The sequence below is a fragment of the Amblyomma mixtum genome, chromosome 1 (assembly GCF_055824585.1).
Source record: "Amblyomma mixtum isolate Tamu chromosome 1, ASM5582458v1, whole genome shotgun sequence".
NCBI lineage: Eukaryota > Metazoa > Arthropoda > Arachnida > Ixodida > Ixodidae > Amblyomma > Amblyomma mixtum.
The window spans coordinates 292,652,335-292,669,693 of NC_143012.1; the positions used below are offsets into that span (position 1 = coordinate 292,652,335).

Consider the following 17,359-nt stretch of genomic DNA (forward strand, 5'->3'; position numbering starts at 1 on the left):
TCTGTATCATGAATGTGCACAGAATGAGGACAGGCCGCAATAAAACTTTACTGACACAGTATGCCCTGCTCATAAAGATTATAAACCAATTCTAAAGATCAGCTCCAAATGAAGGCACGGTGCATAGAGAACAACACACCTGTCGACGACTAAGGAGCTTTGGAATGGGTAAAGAAGGCAGTGGTATTGCTGTGAGACAAGCACCAGTTCCAGTCTGAAAAGTGAAAAAAATGATCATGTTAACTCAGTTTCAAACCTGAAACATGAGCATGTATGCACTGTCACAGAAAGAATAATATGCACCATGCTTTGGAAGTCAAGCTTTTCCGACTTGTTACTTAGCGAAAATTAAAGTGTGTTTGATACTTGTGCAAGCAGGTAATGTCATTTATGCGCTTGCGCATAAAGCCAGCAAACTTTTCTGTTTCCATTCAGCAACACGAGGGAAGTGTTGAAATGCTGAAGAAAGGTTCATAGCTGACCAAAACCTGCAGTTTTTAGAATACAATTCCCTGTTTTCAGACCTGGTTTTTGTTCAGTGATTCAACCATTGATTAGTTTTATGCGAGTTATGCGCACTGGAAATATACCATCACAATTTTAAGCCCCAGCAGCCAGAACAAATTAGTTGTTTTTTTTTTGCACACGAACAAAAAGATCACACAAAAAATCTACAGCCTCCTAATGCACACACCAGTGGTGGCATAAAACAAAACTTGCAGAGCTACTCACTGCGATTCCGGCAATCAGGCGTTCTCCAATTGACACCTGCACCTTCAGGCCGAAAATGCCATTCATGTTCTTGAGCTACAGGACAAAGGTCAGACTTAGTACAGCACAACTTTTAAATGAGTTCAAAAGACTAACTGAGGAATGTGGCAAAATGCTACGAAATGAAAGAGAAGTGCTTTAACAGGCCAAATTGACAGAGCGCAGCAAACACTGCAAGATAAAAATAATGTTCCTCTGCAACCCACTCACCTTAAGCTTACTTTGTATCTGACGATGCAGTTCAATCTCAAGGAATGGAAGACTCTGCAAAAGGGAAACAGTGGCTTAAGTGTAATGTGTCATCACAAACACCTGGGAGAGATCATGCACCAGCAACTGTAGGTAGATTCTGTGCACCGAGAATAAATGTATGCAAAGGCTACTGCATGCGGCCTTGACATTCCTATTACCTTTTTTTCTATTCCCACTAACAGCTACTAGACACAAATTGGCACAAATGATCACACCTGCTAACAAATCAAGATAAATTTTCCAAACTCTGCAGTGACAAATGATGGCACAACGGAGCAGAACATGACACGAGAAGTACTTTTCAAGGGACACTACGGACAGCTTCCAAATGAACAAGAAAAGAAAGAGTGTGACAATACACATTTGACACAGAGAAGCAAAACATTAGCCTTGAGTAAAAAAAAAAAAGAAAAACAAGATGCTTTCACTGTTTTATTCTTTATTAAGGGTTTGTACTCATAACAAATGTGTGCTCAAGGAAAACCCTTTAATAAGACCTTTTGACAAAAATAACATGATAAGTTAATGTCAAAAACAGTTCCAGTAGATTTAAGAAGCTATTCATAGATCCAATAGTTTGGAATCAGCAAGTCTGCATGCATACCGGCCTACTTTTTTTTTCTGGCTCAGGTCAAACTCCATTTGACCAAGTTTGAAAGAACTTATGACAACAGCTCATATATAAAACATTCGTACTACTCATGTATAAAAGATTCGTACTATAAAAAAAGCCAGATATCAAGACTTCTGAGAACCCTCTTGAGTGACAAAGCTTCCTCTTATTTCGGGCACATGTATCGTCAAACACAGTGCCAAATTCTGCTGTGCATCACAATGTCAGCACGTGCACTTGTGAACTCACCACACAGATGTAGACATAAACATAAAATAAGTGTAAACATAAGCCACAGAAATGTGGCTTTTATATCAAAGAAAAATCACTGGCCTTCGTTATAAGTGAACCTTTTCTTCCAACATACACTGTAGCAAGTCAAAGCGCAAAGGTAGTCACAAAAGGTAAGTAGCAATGTATAAAATTAGCGTCAGCAATAACTCCCAGGATTCTTTTGCACATAAGAACTACAAAATGTTCTACTCACATCACTGATCTCTCTGGCATTTTGCTCTCCTTTCAGATCTTTCTTGTTCTTGCATACTCTGCAACAATGACACCGCAACAACAAAAAAAAAAAGACACAATTAGATGCAAAAATAAGACCAGAAGACAAGAATTCAATTTGCTGCAAATCTCATCAGTCCAACAGCTAAAACCTTTGTCTACGGATAATTAAAAGCAGCTTTCTTGCATTACATCATTGGGGTAACAAAACTCACAAGTTCCTAAAAAATTCTAGGCTAGTATCAATGTCTAGTATTCTGAGCAATGCATCTAGTGCACAAAGTATCAAACCCAAAAAACCAAAGTAAAGTTTACGGTTTATGGGGGTTTAACGTCCCAAAGCGACTCAGGCTATGAGGGACACCGTATTGAAGGGCTCCGGAAATTTCGATCACCTGGGGTTCTTTAATGTGCACTGACATCGCACCGTACACGGGCCTCTAGAATTTCACCTCCATCGAAATTCGGTCACCAAGGTAAAGATCAGGCGAGGAAAAATTTAAATAATAGAATGTGTACACGGGTGTCCCCACACACTACACAAGCACTCCCAAGTAAAAGAATAAACTGAGCATTACTGCTGGGCAGAAAACGCATATTGTAGCAGCGTAATTTATATTGTACATAGCGCTGCAAAGGCTCCTCACATTCAAGTTTTACACTTAAATTCTGAGGTGAAAATCAGGGCCAAATTTCTCCATAATTTTTACTGAAAATTCATTTCTTTTCCAATTTTAAAACATCATGCATGACACTATACAAGAGAGGTTCTCAAGCTAGACCCTGCGGAATCCTTGGTTTCCATGGGGTGCATTTTAGGGTTCCCCAAGCACCTAAATTGATGCATCCCTCAACCTCCACCTTTCCTTCACCCACTCTATTTTGAAACTGGCCTTCTTAACTGTTCACTGCAGATTGTTTTGATGTGTAACCAATCACTGTTAATTGAATTTGGTCATCCCTTGGGGTGCCATGCATCTGCATGCTCCTCTTTAATATGCACGTCAAGCAGCTAAGGATGGAAGTCAAGACACCTGCGGCTTCTCAGAACCTTTCGAAAGCTGCAGGAGTTCCCCAAGGCTGCAAATATTGAGAACCCTGCTATACAAGATGATCTGATGCTTCATCCCAAGGCAATCCCTATTAACAGGCCTTACACATACGCAAATGTGTGCAACTTTCATACTAGATAAAGCGATATGAGGGTTTCCCTTCAATGGGAGCCAGTCGAGTGCATTCAATTGCTAATGACTGTTCGTTCAAAGCTTGCCTTCACCTCCCATAAGTATTGAGAGAGACACTTGCCTAGCCTGAATCAGGCAGCTTTTGCCCACAATGGGCATCCCTGCAGGGGGTTCAATTGTCATAAACAGGACATCAGGCACCTTGGCACGTCTGAAAGGAAAGACAGCAGAAAGGACTCTGTGAACAATAAGCAACATGCTCGCACTAAAGTAAATTGAAACAAGCATTGCTATGCACTTGAATGTATCACAATCCTTCACAAACGACAACGGCACGCAGCACTCAGCTCCCACTCTGAATTGCATTCAATGCTCCGAGATGACTGGTGGCAAAAACAGTTTCATTTCTAAACTCAAGCCACTAACACTCGTATGAAAATGGAAAAGGCAAGTTTGACGAATTAACGCTCAAGAATTGCAAACTCCGCGAGCTATCTTGATGCACTCATTTCGTTCAGTAAGTGCCTTAATTTTGTTATCCAAGAACGTGCACAAGAAGGCACTTCAGCAACCAACAGCCATTAAACTTAAAATATCTGGTTATGAAAGCATTAAAAATTCATACAGCCCAAACAAAGCTGTTTTGAAAACATACTTCTATTCTGCCACTCTTAACGGATTACTGACTTTGCCAAGTAGCTCAGACATTTAAACTGACGAGCAGGAGGAATCATGCACTGCACTGACAACAAAACAGAATCAAACAGAATCCGCGCACAGTATGAGAAAAGAAAAAGGATAGAACAAACTGAGTTCAACGCACATTCTCAAGTTAATGGCAGATAAGCTTACCTGCAAACACCACACTTAACTAGCTGGGCTTGGAAAGGAACACTTGCTTCATTGTAAGGAATGTGGCACAGCTTGCAATCCAGCTTGCCTGCCGAGTCATCAATGCTGAAACAAAGGTGTGCACTGAGCAACAAGCTGTGCAGGACAGAGAAATGCGAGATTTTCCATTATGTTACTCTCAGTAGTGGTACAGCTCTCACCACGTCCACAAGAGACAACTTGTCCTTTTTACAGATCGTCCGCCGCGGTGGCTCAGTGGTTATGGTGCTCGGCTGCCGACCCAAGAGACATGGGTTCGATCCCGGCCGCGGCGGTCGAATTTCGATGGAGGCGAAATTCTAGAGGCCCGTGCACTGTGCGACGTTAGTGCACGTTAAAGAACCTCAGGTGGTCGAAATTTCCGGAGCCCTTCACTACGGCGTCCCTCATAGCCTGAGCCGCTTTGGGACGTCAAACCCCATAAACCAAACCAATCTTAACAGATCACATAAAACATCACTACAAGGGACCTACTGCATACTAAGATGGCCTCAATGTTTGGAATAACAATGCCTGCAAAAGGAACACAATAAAGAAATAGCTAATATACGAACTCAGTTATTTATGTTTTTTCTTATACGTGATTCATTGCTACAGATGAATAAAACTGCTTAGTTATTGCCAATGTCTCTAAGCAAGACATGGGAAATAAGCTGATCAATCTCTCCAGAAATCCATGAAAAACAAGGATTTTCAAATTTGCTTTGCAATTACAATAGCCATAGGAGAATTAAGCTTGGTTCCTGAAAGCAAACTTCACGTCTGAAGAGACTAGTCCTGCTTTGCGGTAAAAGGCACCACCTAGGCACTTCTGTAAACAACTGGAAAAATTGGGTGTTTGACATAATCGTTTTTTTTTTCTACAGAAGCAACTTTTCATTTCAGTGGATAAGCACAGCTGCCCACCTGTCACCAGTAGCTTTTGCACCTGAGTCAGCTGAGCGCCCAGTCTTTTCTTTATCGGTGTTCGAAGGCGCTGGAACAACAGCATGTCTCGCCGTTGAAGCAGTACTGATTTCTCGGTCCACTAGTGGGTTCAACAGCACGGCTGTTCCACTTGCGGACAAAATCACCACCTCATCACTGCATGCAGCAATGAAAGAGAACACAGTCACACAAGGTATGCCAAAGCATATGAATGCACAAGGCATACTGCACTAGGCCTAAAATGCACTAGCATACATTCATGTGTGTGCAGAGACAATGGCCATGACAATTCAGGAGTGCAACAATGGGGAAAAAAAAGCCACGCAAGTACACATTTCAAAACCAAAGAATGCAGTCACCCTGATATATCGAACCTGGATATTTCGAATTATTGGCTACACCGAATCCACAGGTTATCCTTGTGAAAATATTGTGTAACAGTATAGGAAAGTCGCGCATTATGTCGAACTTCCGATTTCAACAGTCATTCGATATATTGAACGGCGTGCCACTCCCCTGCAAGTGGTGCTTCTATTAATAGCACTCTTCAAACACTTTTCACTCATGGAGATAGGTCGGCTGCGAGGCCTTGGGCACTTGTTTGCACCACTAGTGCTGTGAAACCATATGACGAGGTTAACGTGGGTAGTGCTTGAGGCTTGCCTTCGACAATGTACCAGTTTTCCATGCCACATCGCTGTCATGTGGTGAAGCCAACCTAACTAAAGCCCAGCAGCGGCCCTCGTCTGGGATGATGATGATGATGAAGAAACTTTATTTCCGCCAGAAGTCTGGGATGGTTTTATTACTCACTCGCTATGTTGCCAAAAGCGTTGCGGAAACCAACTGTCCCTGAATTTTATATGAGCAATTATTCAATTTTTTAATGTATTGGTAACAGGATTAAATATCTTATGATAGACAGTGGCTAGCTCCAAACAACCGTCTGCCGTGGCTTCAATGTGAAGCAGGATAGCTATAGTAATGTCTAGCAAGTGGTGTGTGCTGCTAGCATGACGGCGGGCGGCACATTGCTTCAAGAACCGTTTCAAGAGAGTGGATGCAATGCATTTTTGCTTCCAGGTTCCAGGTCATTAGTTGTATATCGAATTATGAATATATCGAACTAGAATTTTGCAATAGTCTTCGAGTTGGATATATACGGGTTTGACTGTACAGAATGCCACCATTCAAGATAAGTCACGGTGGATGTCATGCCATCCAAAGTAGAGAAGAGTAACAAAGAAAGGAAATGTACAAAGCTCTTGTTGTCAGTGTAACAAAAAGCACAGTGCTTGGTAAACTCAACAAACAAAATAAAGTGCAGTATTCTACAATGTGGCAATCACTACACTCCTATTAACTCAGCAGAAACAAGCCTTCCTCACCAAATGTTTGTGGTTTCATTGTAGCCTAGCACTACGTTGCAGCCAAGAGAGCGGGTGTGGGAGCGAATCTCTTTCCTCAGCTCTGTCCACCAGGCATCACGAGTTTCCGGCTCATCTGCCAGTGGGTGTTGCAAGCAGTAAGCAATGCATGTCAGTGATGCGCAGTAGATTAACAGTGATACGCATATGAGCTGCAGATTAGAGTGCTTGCTTTGGCCAGTAATCTAATCCACACTCTAAAAGACAATGTCTGCTGGGTTCACGTGGTAATCATGCCATGGGTAAATAGCACAAGAATGTTCCCTAGATGTACCTCTGATTATCAATGTTTCTCCTACAAATAATTATCAATGTCTCTCCAGCAAATCAAATGTTATTGATTCTCCTAATGGCAAACTTGACAGACTGTATTATACAAACACATGTGCAGACCCAAATTATTAATTCTCATGATTTACATTTCATGTAGTAGCTTTCCCATGTAGTAAATATTGACACATAGATGCAGACAAAGCACAGGCAGAATAACAACCTACCAGGATTGTTTATTTGGTCTAGAAGTTTGACAGATCTCGCGGACACCACACCTCCAATACTCTGAATAAATCCCTGCGGAAACTGCTTCATGGTGATGAAGGGGTACTCCTGCATTCATACACGAAGCAATCCTTCAGATACACAATGCACCCAAAGCAGTAAGGCCTTTAGGCACTCTAACAAGAATTTCAAAATTAGGTGACTGCCAGCAAGCAAGCTTGAGCTATGCATTTAATCCCACCAGTTGCTGTGGTAAGCAAACAAGAGTGGAAAAGCTCTCCGAATTTCACGATATGAATAGTGCAGAAAAGTTAATCAATACATAAAAAGTGTTCACATCATTTAAGTAAAGGTGACCTGCGAGGATGAACAATTTAATTCGGTAACTGATAAGGAAAAGAATGCCATTACAGAAGCCCCATAATCCATAATTTGATTCTACATTCCGCTTCCTTGGTATGGTTTTCAATCGCACTTCACTTCCTGTTACACCCCTGAATATATGCCTAAAACCATCACAAAAGTTCCAGTGCAAGGAAAGGGAGCTCACCAGCATCTCCAGACTTTCCCGTGCCAGTGCTGGCCTGTTGATGAACTGCCTTGGCCCACCACCACTGCTGCTTCCAGAGCTTGCACCTGTTGAAAAAAAGTGCCACAAGAATTTCCTTCTGGATCAGGAGAGGCTGTCGTGAGCCATATAAACATACACAGAAGAGATTACAGCTACTTGCTTCCTTCACTTCAAGCACAACATATTGTCAGCAAGCAAGGCTGTTCAACATAAAATACAGTTATTTTAGAAGGGTAAACTGAGTGCATCGTCCAATTACCCGTAAACAGTTACTTTCTGTGACGTGTTGGCATACAATGTTTGGAACATGATGTGAGCCAAGCATTTAAAAGAAACTAATAAATTTTGCCGAAGTAAGGCTGGAGTAGCACTGTTGGAAGGTGCCTAGGGCATTTAGGAGGTTGTTTACATCGTGCTCCTTGTAGTGAACTTAGTTTATAAATAGAAATACTGCATATGAACAGTATAATCAGTGTTACACAGCACCATACGAAAGGCAATGTAAATAGGGCTCTTATTTGGCTTGGTGGCAGTTCAACTGTAATATATACTCCACTTTAAATGAGGAGAAGCCGTCACTGCATATGATTAAAAAAAAATGTCAGGCGATTTGGGTAATTAGGTAAAATGCGGATATGCGCGCTAGAATGACGGCGATCGTCAGTTGGAGCTACCACCTGCTAGGTGTTACCAGACTACCGCCTAATTACCACCCCTACTTCTTCCATTCTGCTACTCTGCAAGCATCATTCGAATCACATTCTCCTCCTAACTGCTGCTGCTCATTCTGCTTAGCTCGGTGCACTTAGGGGCGGTGCCACTTAATTAGCACCCCAGGTGCTTGCCTGGTTACCACCGGCTACACCTTGGCAAGCAAGCCACCTGGGGCAGCGGCACAAGGCAGGGCTGCTTGGGCTGGGTTGCGACCTTGGCTGTTCTTCCCGAGCAACCTCTCACGATTAAATGGGCTGCCTCCAGACATGGTGGGCAGGTGAGCAGCCAGCCACAAAACCAGCTTCAGACAAACACACACACAATGCCCAAATGCAGGGAATGGCCATTATAAGTGCTAGTGCACTGAAAAAATTAAGAGTGGTATTATTTAACCTCCACCAGGCCTAAATTGCTCACTCGATCAAGAAATATCAAACTGTACATATCTGCGTCCCCTCTAAGTTTTTCTTTGTTCCAAGTTACCCTGACCACCACCAGACAAAGTGCACCCCACAACGAATATTTCTGCGACATCAAGAGTGTCCACAGTGTTATCAGTAGCAGGAAGTGCTTCCCATACTGCAGCCTGTGCCAGCAGCTGGAAGCAGGGAGCACGTACTCAGAGCCGTGGCAGCAGGTCCTCCACCCGCGTGCAGGTCGGGATCCGAGGCCCTCTGGAGTGGGATGCTGGCGAGCGTTGTGACGGGGGTCATCCTCGGGGGTGAGGGGAGGGGGTGAGGGGGCGACTCCTCGGAAGGGGACCTGGGCGGGGGGCAGAGTGTGTCCGAGCGGTTCCTGCGCAGGGGCGTCACAGGGGCCGAGGGCAAAAGGGCCGCCGCCCCCTGCAGCAGCAGGCACTGGGCCGACGCCAGGAGGCCCCCCCGCGAGGTCGTCCCGCGCCGGCCTCCGCCCAGGGGGGAGCCAGGGCTGACCCGCACACGGGGCATGGCCGTGCACAGCCAAGCGGGGGAAGAGGGCATGCGGGCGTGACAGCGAGCGACGGGGGTAGGGGGGGGCCTCTGCAGGGACGGAGGGAGCAGAGGGGGAGAGGGAAGGGGCAGCTCTCTGGCAAGGGGGATGAGAGAGAGAGAGAGAGAAAGAGAGAGAGCGGCAGAGACAGAGGACACTGTCAGACAGAGAGCATGCCACATACACACAACCGCTGCCACATCCCTTTTCTCGGTGCTGGCTGGCAGTGCAGAGGGGTTGTTGGCCACAAACAAACAGTGAAGTGGCAAGAGTTGCGGGAAAGTGTGGCCAGTGGTGTGAAACTGACAGGGCAGAGGAGAGAGTACTGGTAGTACTGACTTAGGCTTAATGCTCAAGCTGAACAAGGATTTGGAAAGACACACATTTTAGATTTCGTGCACCATGAATTTTGACCGTACTAGCCTGTGAACGCTGTCTCTGAGAGTAAACGGTGGAGAAGCAATGACCTGGGAGTTTAAGAGCCGCAGGATAGTACAATGCGCTTGTTTTTTTCCATCATGTCAGGAGAGCATCAGCATCGGGAGCAACCAGGTCATCCAAGTTGTCCTTTGCTCACATATTACATAATACAGTGCTACGTTCATAGCGTGTCAGATGACAACAGCCCTGAAAATAACTGTGCTTAGCACAGAGAGCAGACAGGGATAGCTAATGTATGCCACCACCTTCCTTTTACAAATTGCGACTTCAGTCAGGCACTATACTGCCAGCAACACAACCACCACCACTGTTTCCATTAGCAGAGCACATGCAAGGCAAAGCCAATGCCCAATTCTAATTAGTTTTTGTGATTTCTTTGCCCCTGAGTTACATCTAGCAATACAGTGACTCTAGCTTGCGCACATACAACAATGTTTCAAAATATGCAAAAAGTTATGAAAAAATCACAGAGTAAGGAATTTGACATCCAAAGATAAATGAAATTGAATAGAAAAAAGCACATATAATGCCTTTTCCTACATTGGTTTGCCAAATGGTGATGTTTGTAAACACAACATCGATTCTTCCTGCACACTACTAGCATTCAACAGAGACTTGAAACTACCACATATACCATTAAGGTTGCACCAAAAGCAAATAAGCCAAATGACTAGTTTTAGTAAGTCCTTAACATCCATGCACAAGATCTTTTTATAGCTAAGCACCTTCGTATTAGCTGAAGGAAAAGAAAATAGCCACTAGTACTTCCTTTCAAGTTGTCAGTGTGAGCTTTATTTGTGCACAAAGTCAAAATGATTTCTCGATGACCCTTGTATTAGTACAAAGGACTCTAAACATTGCAGTTTTCATTTGAGACGACAGTCACTAACTGAACATTTTTATAGTGATGCAGCGAATTGGATTAAGCACCTAAAACAGGTGCACAAAAAAGCTACAGCAAAAGCTGTTGCTGCAGTCTGGCTTTTTATGCTCATGAAAAAAGCTCAAAACTTGTTCCATGATGTCCAACAACTATGTTTTACGAAACTCTTAAATCAAGAATGACACACTAACCAGTACTAAAGGACAAGGACTAAGGAGGAGGTGTAGACACAGCAAACACTGGATGTCAAGTGAAGTTTATCAGTGTGGAAAGTGATGAAACACCAGGCAACACTAAACATGACAAAAAACAAGCCAAACAGACCTGAAGCTTCCATGGCAAAAGATAAAAAATGCTGTTTCAACCAGTCTGGTTGTTGTATTAATGATGCATGGGACAGCACAGTGCACCAGTTTGTGGCATGACTGGAGCAGGTCATTTAGCTAACTACTGTCGCTCTGAAAGAGATGGCCTGCCCCATCAGCATTCTCATTAACATGCCTAATCAAGCATATCCATGACATGTCTGGAGATGTGGAAGAAACATTGCCAGAGCACCGGACTAATGTTGAAAATAAAGTCTCGCACAATCTCTCACAGCTGTATGTGCAAGTGAGTCAACTTTCAGCAAAACGTAAGTACTGCACAGGTTTTCCACACATTCTAGCCACGAGATACTTGAGGCTTGCGCTTCAAACCAAAGGGGGCAACTACGTCAGCCAATCTTCTGTGACACATTCAGAAAAAAAAAAAAGGTTATTTCAGTGAATACTTACGCTACCTGCATGCTACATAAAACGCTAACACTATCTAAGATAATTATTGCAATTCTTGTAATTATTTTTCTTTTTCGTCTTCCTTCTACAAAGCTGTATTTTCCTTTAGCTTGCTTTTGTCATCCTTAATGCCCTTAGTGACCCTGGTATTTCACTACACTGATGTCCAGTGCTCAGCACATCTACACATCACAGTTAGTTTTTCTTCATTAGCAGCAATTAATAGCTCACCCCACATCACAAGTTAAATAACCAAACTTTCACCATTTTACGTTTCCCATGCATATGCTACATGATTTCATAACATTAAAAAACTGCCTATATGCGGCATCTGCTGGTAAAATATTCTAGGCCCCATGAATATCGGCCGTATTCTTAATGATGCACAAAATAAATGTAGAACAATATCCTTTCCTTCCCATCTCAACTGCTCATTACTCAATTTGTACAGAGAGGATGGAATACGCATTCCTTGTGATGATCTATGCTGTTAGCAGAGCAAATACTTCTCCTTTCTCAAGCATGTCACATACAAAACTCCTTTACTCTTATTCTGCAGTTCCGCACACCGACAATGAATGTACTGCCAACTGCCTGCATATGGACAACCTCCAAAGCCAAGTATTTGCATGAAGCCAACAGCAACCAAAACTAAGAAAAGTATTCAAGACATTCTTAATTTTTTTCTTTTAATTTTTGGCACTGATCAGTGGGAAATTAGTAGTGTAATCATTTTATGCCGGAAAGATAACTAATAAGAAAGCGGTTTCAGAACACACCGGCAGCATGTGGTTGTTTTGTTTTCTACTTCCTAATCAATAATCTCTCAGGCATGAAACAACTATACTAAAAATTTCCCATTCATCAACACTTCAAATTAAAAACAAAAACAATTCCCCTTTGCTTCCTTGGTTTCGTTGACTGCTGGCTTCCTTCATATGTATATACAGGGTGTCCAGGCTAATAACTTTAGCCAAGGGTTAAAAAATAAGATATTTGAGGTGGGCCAAGGAAACCACTTATATACACCTACCAACCGGCTTGCGCATCATAGGCAATTTAATGTTTTGCACTTAATTTATTAGCAATTAGGATAATTTTCCTAAATGCATAAATATTGACTTTAGACAGCAGATGTGAATAGCATAGTTGGAGAGGACCTTCATAAACCCCCATTTCCATTTATTTGCGATAAAGAAAGCCTCACATGCATCTTTTTTCTGAGCTCCAAAGAAAGCCCGCAAAATACAAACAAAACAAAAGAAAACAAAAACACGTGACTAGCGCATTCGCTCGTAATGAGTGTGCTGCACTCAATTCTGGCTTGAGTGAATGAAATCAGCTGCTGGTATGACGCAATCACCTCATTGCTCCGGCAGGCCGATATGTCGACAGTGGTTGCGGCGCAACTTGCGCCTTCAAGCATGCAGACTGGCTCACGCAGGCGTCGCAACCACCGTCGACATATCGGCCTGCCGGAGCAATGAGGTGATTGCGTCATACCAGCAGCTGATTTCATTCACCCAAGCCAGAATTGAGTGCAGCACACTCATTACGAGCGAATGCGCTAGTCACGTGTTTTTGTTTTCTTTTGTTTTGTTTGTATTTCGCGGGCTTTCTTTGGAGCTCGGAAAAAAGATGCACGTGAGGCTTTCTTTACCGCAAATAAATGGAAATGGGGGTTTCTGAAGGTCCTCTCCAACTTTGCTATTCACATCTGCTGTCTGAAGTCAATATTTATGCATTTAGGAAAATTATCCTAATTGCTAATAAATTAAGTGCAAAACAATAAATTGCCTATGATGCACAAGCCGGTTGGTAGGTGTATGTAAGTGGTTTCCTTGGCCTACCTCAAATATCTTATTTTTTAACCCTTGGCTAAAGTTATTAGCCTGGACACCCTGTATATGTCATAAAGAGCCCTCCATGAGCCTATCCATGTCTACTCAAAATCCAAGTGGCACTATAAAATGCACTCATTCTCTCCTTCCTGAGAACAGTTACCATGTATTCATAGTCTGTACAGCTAATACATGTGGTACTTTACTACTGGGACAGGACGCTGTCATTCGAACAGCGCACAAAAGCACATCCATTAGACTCAGCCACCACTCAGCCACCACTCAACCTTGCCTGGACAGGTTTCCATGCACATGCACTTTCCCTATTTACACTTGCTCAAACCCACCTTCCTCCCAGCATGGCCACTTTGATAGCTAACAAACTACCCCTGATATCCTACTATCTTGTAGCACAACTACAATAGGTAACCTATCAGCTCCCAGGTAACTGTAACAGGTGAAAGCGATGGCTGAACTCAAAGTGTAGGTGCAAAAAGTGTGTTCCGTGGATCACGGATGCAAACACAGGTGAAGAAACAGCGCCCAGAAACTAGTGTGTAATATGAACTCAGTTCATCATCTTTTCCCTCACTCTTTTGCTTGTGTTCTATGCTTTCTGCACCAGTAGGCAGCAGGGGACAATGGGGCACAGCACCGGCAATTTTCCTCACTTCTTTTCTGAACAAGCATACATAATGTACTAAACATAAACCTTGCAAACAGGCAATATTTGATTGTCAATGAAACATTGGAGCTGTTATAAAAAAACTATCACAAAAAAGCTGCAGACACCTATGCCAAACCCTTCTCGACACTGCCTAAGCCTCACCGTTCACCACCTTCTTTTAGCAAACATGACCCAACACCAGTAGAAGTACGTAAAATTAAGAAAACTAGGAAGGTGCTTCTAGGCGACACACTGCAACACACAGGACAACACTCAAGGCAAGCGGCCATGCTGTTGGTCACAACACACAAGCGACGAGCAGAAGAAACACTTGTGCAAGAAGGGAAGACAGAAGCAGGTGTGTGAGGGAGGTGGAATGGGTTCGCAGAACGGAAGAACCAGCAGAGAGAGAAACACCTCCACAAAACAATCAGGTACACATATGAAAGCAATGACTCAAGCCTCGGCAAAAATGTGACATTTCAAGCATCCTTTTCCCCTTCTAGAATAGTGCAAAGCCCTCACAAACTAAATGCGCACAGAACAGAATTGCTACCAGATGTAGGCATATTTTAGCACATAAAGGCCAGTAACATCAGTAACATTGAAAATGCTAAACAATCAACAGCTATCATAACAGTAAACATCAACTAAGCCTCCTTGACAATTGTTTCTCGCAAGGTTATTTAACACTACTTCCTCATTACAATACAATTTACTTATTACAGTTCACCTACTTTCATAATCAGGAACCATAATTAAATTGGATCACGTTCACTTTCGGCCTACAGAGGCAGAAAAAAGCTTATTATAGCAAGAAGGTAAGCATGACTTGGTTAACGATCAATTAAAAAAATGATGGACAATTTAGCTCGGTTGAGCCAAATGCAAATTAGGTGCACTTGCACTGAAGTTTTCACTTTGGTTTTGGTTTCGGTTCGAGGCTCAGTTTAAGAGGGCAATGCAGTGGCGACCATGTTCTGGATCCATTGAACACGAATGGAAGTTGATGAAGACGATGACCTCCAAAGCACAGCGCGACAGATTGCACGTGGGTTGATTGGCTGCGGCAATGACATAGCGTTCTGATGCAGTGGCCAGCGAAGCTAATCTGTTCGCATTGCCGCGGGTTCGAAACTCACTCGCAGCCATACAGTGTTTTGCCATAAAGTGTTTTTGCATAGTCGGCCATAAAGTCTGCTGGCAGGCTGCCACTTGCACACCGTGTAAGGCGGCCCACCTACCAGAGGCTTCGGAGAGACAAATATAGACGAAATCTGAGATAGGGGTTTTAGTGCTAACACACCAAAACAAACACTCCTCTCCTCTCCCCCACCCCCACCTGCTTTCTTTCACACCTTTGAATGTGAAAGGATTGAGAAAGTCACTATGTATGCAAGAGATGCACCTAAGCTAGAGATATGGCTCATAAAGCCTAGCTACTTGTTAGACTACTAGAGCAGATTTTGCTATACTACAAGCCATTAGAGAAATGACAGCTGGATCTAGTAAGCCACATCATTCATTTCAACAGAAAGTGTTCTCTTGAAGACAGTTTGCACAGAAGCAAGAGTGCTACTATTAGCAGGAGGTACTATCAGCGTCAAATGAAACGCGAACAAAACACCTGAAACGCGAGCACAAAAAATCAAGCATATTAGATGCTGGATATGAAATACAGGCGTGTCCTATTAACCCTTCAGAAGAGCGGTCTTTTCGGCTTCGATGGGAAAATCAAATGCTCATGTATTTTGACTCCCTAGTATAATATCGGCGAGTTGTGCTGTTCGCGTTTCAATTGGCTTGTTCGCGTTTCAATTGACGCTGATAGTACATGAGATCTGAAAACTATAACTATGTGCACACACAGTGGCGAAGCTTAGCTGTTAACACAGAGGAGTCACACACGTGCTATTTTCTTGTGAATCATGGTCAATGCTGTGCAAAATTACCAAAGCATCAGCAGCTTAGTACAGCCGCACCCAGTACAACCTGCAGTGGGCATAGCACACGTTCAGTGCCTGTGCTCGGCACAATGGCAACAAAATGGAAACTCAGCTCGAGATCCTTTGTGTTCTGTGTCAGTAACACCAACCAGAGCTTGTAATGTTTAATGTGGCCAATAGGAGGCAAGGCAACCAGCAATCCAGACATCAAGCTTTGCTTCATTGATAGTGCTGTGCTTTTATATGGAGGCATAGCAACAAAGTCAAAAGTAAATTGAAAAAAAAAAAAAAACTTAAAAGGATAGTTAACAGCCAGTAACATAAATGTGTAAGCATTAGGTGTGGTGTAAAATCGAAGAATTTCTCAGTTTCTCAGTTTTTTCTGTTATATTTATCTATTCAATCAGTCAAATTTACAGGTACTATCTAGAAATCCTTCGTTCTAAATGGAAAACCAATTTATTAACTTTTACGCTTTCCCAATTTATAATTCCAACCTTGTATCTTTACATCACTGTCCTGCTTTAAGCCACCACTCACTGAATCATTTTTTTTACAAACAGTGACCGCAGATTCATTCCCATTACCTTCATTATCTCTACACCCTAGGGCCTCAGGGATAGTGACTGTGCCTGTACAGACATCTGGATGGGTATCGCCACATTCTAGTATAACAGCCCGTTCAAATGTTTCAACACATTTACCACGCACAACACTTGTGTCATCATCCTGGTTAAATTTCTCTGCATTCTAAGACACTCTGATTTCGCTTCCAACTGCAGGGCATTACTTCTTGAACTATTTAGAACTATTCGTTCCTGATTTGCCTTTTTCCATTTTCTATAATGCAGGTCCGGAGTCTGCTTTTTTCTGTTTAATCAATCCAACTCTTACACACTAACTTTTACTCAGCTTTTAAAGCTCATTTCCCATTCTGGTTTCCTGCATACTTACTGGTCAGTTTTCCAGTCATTCTCTGCCACTCTGAGTCAATCCTCTTTCTATAGACCAGATTTTTGAGCCTCTCCTGGGCGCGGCCATTTTGCACCGACTGGCGCGCCGCGGTGCGGGCGTTTCTTTGGGGACTGCGGGGCTGCGGCAGTTCCGCGGCCGCGCCTGCATATAGCCGCGCTTCGGGCGCTAAAAAAACATTGTCGAGCATACTTCCGCTGCGTGGCTGTGTTGCAGGAAGTATTTACGTTATCAAAGCGATAACATTGACGCGTTTTAATGACATTTAGTTTGACATTCAGGTTAATTGTGCCGGCGCTTAGAACGCGCTCGTGCTTATATCGAATTCCGTCTTGGTGCTCCACCGCAAAGAAACTTTTTATTCAATATCAAGAATTAGGTGTGCGGCTAGTATGCAGTTCCAATTCCCATGCACTCTTATTCCTTCCTGCCGGCCATAAAGCCCCCCCCCCCCCCTTCCACAAACGGCTTTCTTGTCGCCGCGCCAGTTTATCAGCAAATTACCGCTG

The 17,359-nt window shown here is 43.2% G+C and overlaps 1 protein-coding gene across 2 annotated transcripts in view; it reads right to left on the reverse strand.

The window, feature by feature from the left end:
• LOC149372044 (C2 domain-containing protein 5) overlaps positions 1 to 17,359 on the reverse strand; it is a 38,446-nt gene that overhangs the window by 12,691 nt on the left and 8,396 nt on the right. Inside the window, exons 11-21 of one of the 2 annotated variants that reach the window (XM_089566399.1) lie at positions 8,975 to 9,420; positions 7,621 to 7,706; positions 7,070 to 7,178; positions 6,534 to 6,648; positions 5,125 to 5,301; positions 4,180 to 4,284; positions 3,449 to 3,538; positions 2,124 to 2,181; positions 982 to 1,035; positions 733 to 807; positions 140 to 214 (exon numbers count right to left, since the gene is read on the reverse strand). In XM_089566399.1, the coding sequence (XP_089422525.1) occupies positions 140 to 214; positions 733 to 807; positions 982 to 1,035; positions 2,124 to 2,181; positions 3,449 to 3,538; positions 4,180 to 4,284; positions 5,125 to 5,301; positions 6,534 to 6,648; positions 7,070 to 7,178; positions 7,621 to 7,706; positions 8,975 to 9,420 (1,390 nt within the window). The remainder of the gene's footprint in view (positions 1 to 139; positions 215 to 732; positions 808 to 981; positions 1,036 to 2,123; positions 2,182 to 3,448; positions 3,539 to 4,179; positions 4,285 to 5,124; positions 5,302 to 6,533; positions 6,649 to 7,069; positions 7,179 to 7,620; positions 7,707 to 8,974; positions 9,421 to 17,359) is intronic. The other variant, XM_089566400.1, reaches the window with a different exon arrangement.